This window comes from Berghia stephanieae, chromosome 8 (genome assembly GCF_034508935.2).
Source record: "Berghia stephanieae isolate SIO BIC M18660-M18661 chromosome 8, UCSD_Bste_1.3, whole genome shotgun sequence".
Lineage (NCBI taxonomy): Eukaryota > Metazoa > Mollusca > Gastropoda > Nudibranchia > Aeolidiidae > Berghia > Berghia stephanieae.
The window spans coordinates 20,113,762-20,121,261 of record NC_088367.1 but is presented as its reverse complement, the minus strand read 5'-3'; the positions used below and the strand labels follow the sequence as shown (position 1 = coordinate 20,121,261).

The following is a 7,500-nucleotide window of genomic DNA, read 5'->3' as shown; positions in this document are numbered from 1 at the left end:
ATTTACTTTTCTCTCTTTAATTGGATGATAAAATGGTCGATGGGGAGAGAGTGCTAAAAGCATTCCTTCTACAAAATAGGTTTAGGTGATCAGTTATAAGCGACGTTTCCATATATGTAGGTCTGACATCCTATGGGCCAAGTTTAACATTGTTGTAATGGACAATATTTTGCGTAATTTTTTTTTTTTTTAGATTTCCAATATAACAATGAGCCAATAAGGAATTGGGTTATCAGACCTGCAAATAAGTGCACGTCGGTTATAAGTAATATAATTTGACTAATCTAGAAAGTAAATCACAACTTTGAACTACGAATGCAATTCTATGCCCTATCTTGACAGATATACTTCATAGTGCCGCCGTTTCATTAATGTCAGATGGACAAGAAAGTGATTGATAAACATACACCGTCCTTTATTAAATCCACGTCCTATAAATTACCATTGCTTCTCGGGTGTTTGGGTCATTAAATTGCACTATATTATTGATACACTAGCCGTACAGAAATTTTCAAAAAACTATCTACTCCATACCTGCCTTCAACTACAACAATTTTGGAAAACTTAAAATTTTCGGTCTTTAAATCAGAGAGCTACATAAGCATTTATTTAATAAAGCTTGTTATTCTTGGGAGAAACCACTATTTTACTAGACTATATCATTAAAGTCGTAAACATAAGAGTAATCGCAAACCATTGTAATAATAATAATAATAATAATAATAATAATAATAATAATAATAATAATAATGATAATAATAATGATATAATAATAATAATAATAATAATAATAATAATAATAATAATAATAATAATAATAATAATAATAATAATAATAATAATAACAATAATGATAATAATATTATAATAATACTAATAATAATAATAATAATAATAATAATAATAATAATAATAATAATAATAATAATAATAATAATAATAATAATAATAATAATAAGTAAGCATTTCATAAATATCTTTATCCCCAAGTATCCGATTTATTATTTTTGAAAAGATGATACTTTGGTCACACTAGTACTTCATCATAAGATCAAATAGTCCGGCCTCCAATTCGAACCAATTAACCAGTTAACTGTCGTACTCTGGAAAAACTTGTCATTCAAGTTTCGCGAAGTTCCAGGTTTGAGAGTTTTTGCCAAGATGAGAATCATTAAAATCGCTCGATATTTGAAGGTGGAGTTTTCTGGCCAAATTCTTATATACGAGACTTTTCAGAGTATGGCAATTAACTGGTTAATCAGATACAATGTGTGTAAAGTTATTGGAAGGAAGATCAAAGGCTTTAACAGTCGTGACGTCACTTCCCTCTTATTAACGCATATTAACTTAGTAACTGGTTCTAAACTATCGGAACAATGGCGGACGCCCTTATGAAATACTTCTCCGACAAGCATAAAAGTGTATCCAGAGGAGAAAAACATTATAAATCTGATCATGTTTTGACTTTTATACATTCTGATCACATGACATGTGAAAAAGTTCTAGCCAGCATGAAGAATAAAAAGTACCGATTTTCTTTGTTTGGAACAAAGCTGCTCGTTGCTGGGCGGAAGTGGTATCAGACTATTGAATCCAATTAAAGGATTCTTTAACTCTTGTGTTTGAAATTTCGGACTCGTTCCTTGGTAACGCTCTTAAGTTCGTGCCTCTGCTTATATGTATCATACAGGTATAGGCGGAACGTATAAGAGCTCCGGTCAGAGTTCGAGTCTTGTGGATGATGCAAAGTTGAGTTCCTAGAAAAGGCTCTTTACTCACATTTTTCACCATACCCAGGTGTTTAAAAAAAGTAAGTGGCTGGTCACAGTGTTTTCTCCGTCGAAAAATAAATAAATAAATAATAATAATAAAAATCTACATAGACTTACGTAGTGAGTTTGTTGAGAGAGAGCCCCTTCTCCACACGGAATATGACTATCCTCTCTACATAGACTTACTGTGTAGAGTTTATCGAGAGAGAATCCCTTCTCCACAAGTAATCTAGCTATACTCTCTACAAGGAATATGGCTATCCTCTCTACATATACTTACCGTGTAGAGTGTGTCGAGAGAGAATCCCTTCTCCACACGGAATATGGCTATCCTCTCTACATAGACTTACCGTGTAGAGTGTGTCGAGAGAGAATCCCTTCTCCACACGGAATATGGCTATCCTCTCTACATAGACTTACCGTGTAGAGTGTGTCGAGAGAGAATCAATCCTTTCTCCACACGGAATATGGCTATCCTCTCTACATAGACTTACCGTGTAGAGTTTGTCGTTGAGAGAACCCCTTCTCCAAGGAATATGGCTATCCTCTCTACATAGACTTACCGTGTAGAGTTTGTCGAGTGAGAATCCCTTCTCCACAAGTAATCTAGCTATACTCTCTACAAGGAATATGGCTATCCTCTCTACATATACTTACCGTGTAGAGTGTGTCGAGAGAGAATCCCTTCTCCACACGGAATATGGCTATCCTCTCTACATAGACTTACTGTGTAGAGTTTGTCGAGTGAGAATCCCTTCTCCACAAGTAATCTAGCTATACTCTCTACAAGGAATATGGCTATCCTCTCTACATATACTTACCGTGTAGAGTGTGTCGAGAGAGAATCCCTTCTCCACACGGAATATGGCTATCCTCTCTACATAGACTTACCGTGTAGCGTTTGTCGAGTGAGAACCCCTTCTCCACACGGAATATGGCTATCCTCTCTACATAGACTTACCGTGTAGAGTTTGTCGAGTGAGAATCCCTTCTCCAAGGAATATGGCTATACTCTCTACATAGACTTACCGTGTAGAGTTTGTCGTTGAGAGAACCCCTTCTCCAAGGAATTTGGCTATCCTCTCTACATAGACTTACCGTGTAGAGTTTGTCGAGAGAGAATCCCTTCTCAACAAGGAATATGGCTATCCTCTCTTCTCCATAATTGATGGCCAAGTTGATTGGGTCTGTATCTGTGAACTGGTGGAAAAGGGGAGACGAAAGATGATGATGATGATGATGATGATGATGATGATGATGATAATGATGATGAAGAGGATGATGATCATGATGATAATGATGATGATGATGATGATGATGATGATGATGATGAAGAGGATGATGATGATGATGATGAAGATGATGATGATGGTGGTGGTGGTGGTCGTGGTGGTGGTGTTGGTGAGGGTGATGATAAAAACTGATGCTGTGGTGCTCAAGAAGAAGAAGAAGAAGAAGAAGAAGAAGAAGAAGATGTTGTTGATGATGAGGATGATGATAATAATAATAATAATAATAATAATAATAATAATAATAATAATAATAATAATAATAATAATAATAATAATAATAATAATAATATCACGACGATGAAGACGACGACGACGACAGCTTACTTCATTTTCAATATTCCTGATCATCTGTGTGTCTGTGACAGGAGTCAACATGGCTTTAACGGTACCAAGATCTCCTATCTTGATACATTCTTGTAACTGGGGAGTCAAAAACATAAGGGACGAGAAAATCAAATATTATAATAAAACGTTAACATAAAATTTATATTGCGCATTGCGAGGACATTGCATTTTTTTTTTCTCCAGCAGGCCACAAAATTTCAGTTTCACACGGTACACATGACGACATTTTTTTTTGCATGCATTCCAACAATATATGTCACTACATAGATCCATGTACACATTTACATCTGAGTCGAGTTGGGTGATATTTGGAAATTGCCTGGCCCACTGATAGAAAGCTGGGGCCAGTTTTTCAATCATGTCGCCCATTCTCACGCATCCAGCAACTGTCCAATCCCAAGTGATTGCTTTTCTCAGATGACGAAAACTTCGTACCGCTGAACCACTGATGTCTTCGAACGTAGATTTTGTTTCTTGTAGTCCGACACCATGACTTGTCTTTTGACGTCATTTATCGATCAGTGCACCGTCTTATGTGATCTTAGTAGTGATAAAGGAAACAAGTTATCCTATTGGTTGAACTTATATATACAACTCACGATGAGTGGGTTTTTGAATCATGTCACCCATTGTCTGTTTGTTTGGGTTTTTTGTTGTTTTTTTTGGGGGGTTTTTTTATTTTGTTTTGTTTTTGTTTTTTTTTTAGTTGTTTATTTTTTGGTCAAAGACTTGTCTTTTGACGTAACTTTTTGGTCAGTTTCAGGGTATAAGTTTACGAAGGCTACACTTCGACACGTATACGATACGGTTTAGACAATTGATTGGTGTTATTTGTTTTATGATTTGCAAAATTGGATCACACAGTACGCCAAGTAAGCCGTTCAAATGCTACGCATAAGACATGAATATTTTTGAGAGATGCAAAGTAAATGATACCAAGAACTTGCTTGAAGTCCAAGCAGGAAAATGAAAGGGGCAGAATGAAATCGTATTATTCATTACTTAAGTTTTCCTGTCTCTCATATAAAATGTTTTTGTTTGTTTGTTTGTATTGTATTTTCTACATGTTTACCTCAAACAGCAATCGATATAATATGCATATTCAAATTAGCCCAAATGTGTCCTCAAAAACTTACAAAATCCAAGGTTTTCGACAAACTGTAGGTTACATTAATCTTTCGATGTATGAAGCAATGAAATCCGGTCAAAATGTAAAAGACGTTTTTATTCAAGTAGAGCACCTCAATGGCTGGTATTTTTTTTAAACCACATTAAATTTGGCAAGACATTTAAATTTGCTTGAGATTAGATAGATAGTAGTCCTTCATAGCTAGAAAACCAACAGCTACTTCCAGTTTCCATAGCGTTATACAGAAAGAAGCAATTGCTTACTACCCTTCGGATTGGACGATAGTACATCGCAAAGTACTTTCTGCCTGTCCTAAAAGACCCAGCTAACGATTTACTATTGGGTGGACAAAGAAGGGTAAAAAATAGTCACGACTTCACTATGGATTGATACTTATCCTATTGCTTCTGGCGTGAGTGCTCTACCACTGAGCCATTGGGATCCCGATGTAAAACATTTTTTTAAATGTTTTTTTTTTAATTGAGCTTTTTTTTATAGCGCAATATCCACTAATCGTGCTCAAAGCGCTTTACAAAGGGTCCCTGATCAACAGCAACACGTAACATGTAGAACGAAACATGACGCCTCTTAGGCGATATTACATTTTTTTCCGACAGAGACAACGCTGTTAACGGCCAGGTACTCATTTTACACCTGAGTACGGTGAGAGAATGTTAGTAAAGAGCCTTTTCAAAGGACTCAACTATGCGCCGAGCGAGGCTCGAACCCAGGACCTTCCGATCCGAAAGCGAGTGTCATACCACAAGACCACATAGCCGCACATTAACCACTATTAACCATTTAACTCCCGTACTCTGTAAAAACTCGTATGTAATAAATTGGCCAGAAAACTCGTCCTTCAAATATCGATCGATTTCATTGGCCCTCATCTTGGCAAAAACTCTTAAACCTGAGACCTCGCGAAGTCACAGGTTTGAGAGTTTTTGCCAAGATGAAGAATATTTAAATCGATCAATGTGTGAAGGACGAGTTTGTTTTTTTTTTTGGACCAAAATGATAATGGTTGCTTTTCCAGAGTACGGCAGTTAACTGGTTGGAGCGTGTGGAAAACTTAAGAGTTTTATTTGATACCAAATTAAACATGTCTACCCATGTCACTAATGTAACTAGATCCTGCAATCTTTATCTTAGATCTGTTGGTGCTATTAGAAGGCTTCTTGATATTAATACCACTAAACTTCTTGTTGTCTCTTTGATATTTAGCCGCCTGGATTATTGCAATAGCTTACTCTATGGTTATGATAATAACGTCATTAATCGACTCCAAAAGATACAGAACAATGCAGCTCGATTGGTAAGGTTATCTAAAAGGCGCGAGCCTATTACCCCCATTTTGGAGGACCTACACCGGCTACCTGTAAAGTTTAGAATTGAATTTAAAATACTTACCCACGTTTTCAATTGCTTAAACAATTATGCTCCTGTTTTATCTTCAAGAACTTATCCACCTTTATGGACATGTCGAAATTTAAGATCTGCTAAATTAAATCTTCATAGGGAACCCCCAAAAACGTTAGTTTTTCATGGGAATCCTTTGACCACCATTTACCCCGTATAATGGAATCGTCCAAGGCGTGCGCCTCCTGTTCCCCCCATCTCACACACGAAAGGGCGGTTTGCGGAGTGGAGGTTGGTGGTCGTCTGCCTGTATGGTCGTCTGTGTCGTTTAGTGTATGGCAAAGGGGGTGGGTGCGATTAATTAAGTGGGATGGGTGGTGATTGGTGGAAGATAGGCAACCGAAGCAACGAATCGCTGGGGAAGTAGTAGGCTATGGCGCGAGACCGTAGGACCGTGGTCCTTGCAAGGACCGCCCCGCACTAGTTGAAAGGTGATAAGAAGTGAGGACGGCCGCCGGTCTTCCCCTCTGGGACGGTCTTCGGTTCACAGCTAAAAGACCGTCGGACCGCGGTCCAGACCGGTCTTCAGCGCGGCACTAGTAAAAACTGAGCTTTTCTGTAGGGCATATAATTTGGACTCTTAGTATGTATTTTATTATAATATATTATCATTTTATCATCGTATTTATGTGGTTTTTAACATGTCAGTTCTATATGTGTGTATGATACATAATGTGTTGACGTAAAGCGCCTGTGAGCAATCTTAATTGGAACTAAGCGCTATATAATAAATTCATTATGTTATATTGTTATTAATATAATAATTATCATTATTATTATTATTATTATTATTATTATTATTATTATATTATTATTATTATTATTATTATTATTATCATCATCATCATCATCATCATCATTATTATTATTATTATTATTATTATTATTATTATTATTATTATTATTATTATTATTATTATTATTAATATTATTATCATTATTATTATTATTATTATTATTATTATTATTATTATTATTATTATTACATATTGCTTACTGTTTAGGCCTACTTGTCACTATCGCGAATTCAAATACATATTTCATACCAATTCGTCTCCAATTCATCTTAATTTGTTGACATTAAAGGTTTCCATGTGGGTTTGTTTTTTGGGGGGTTGATTTCTTTTCTTCTTTTTTTTTTCTTTTTTTTTTAATGTATGCCCTTAAGCCACGGCATTATTAGAAACTGTATCCTAGGTATTCCATGAAGGAATATGGATAATCCATCAAACAAGATGTCTGACGTCAACAGGAATCTCCCATGTGTCCAAAATCAATGTGTTCAAGACATCGTAATTCAGAGTTCCTGGCATGATTCAATACCTTTGCTTAACCCTAATGACAGACCTAATCAAATTGTTTGCAGCACCAAGAAAAAAATAAAAAAGACCATCGCAATACACTTAATACGTTCAAAGACTTTTACAGGGGTTTCCAAGCCAAAAGCAACACAAAGGGCGAAAAACGCAACCTTTCTTTTCGAAAGAGATAACTCTATCACCGGTCAGGTATCCATTTTTCACCAGAGTATAATGACAAAATG

At 36.0% G+C, this 7,500-nt stretch overlaps 1 protein-coding gene across 2 annotated transcripts in view; it reads right to left on the bottom strand.

The window, feature by feature from the left end:
• Positions 1 to 7,500, bottom strand: part of LOC144978324 (uncharacterized) — a 66,807-nt gene that overhangs the window by 42,511 nt on the left and 16,796 nt on the right. For both annotated transcript variants that reach the window (XM_078924198.1, XM_078924199.1), the window contains exons 3-4: positions 3,389 to 3,484; positions 2,871 to 2,972 (exon numbers count right to left, since the gene is read on the bottom strand). In XM_078924198.1, coding sequence (XP_078780324.1) covers positions 2,871 to 2,972; positions 3,389 to 3,484 — 198 coding nt within the window. The remainder of the gene's footprint in view (positions 1 to 2,870; positions 2,973 to 3,388; positions 3,485 to 7,500) is intronic.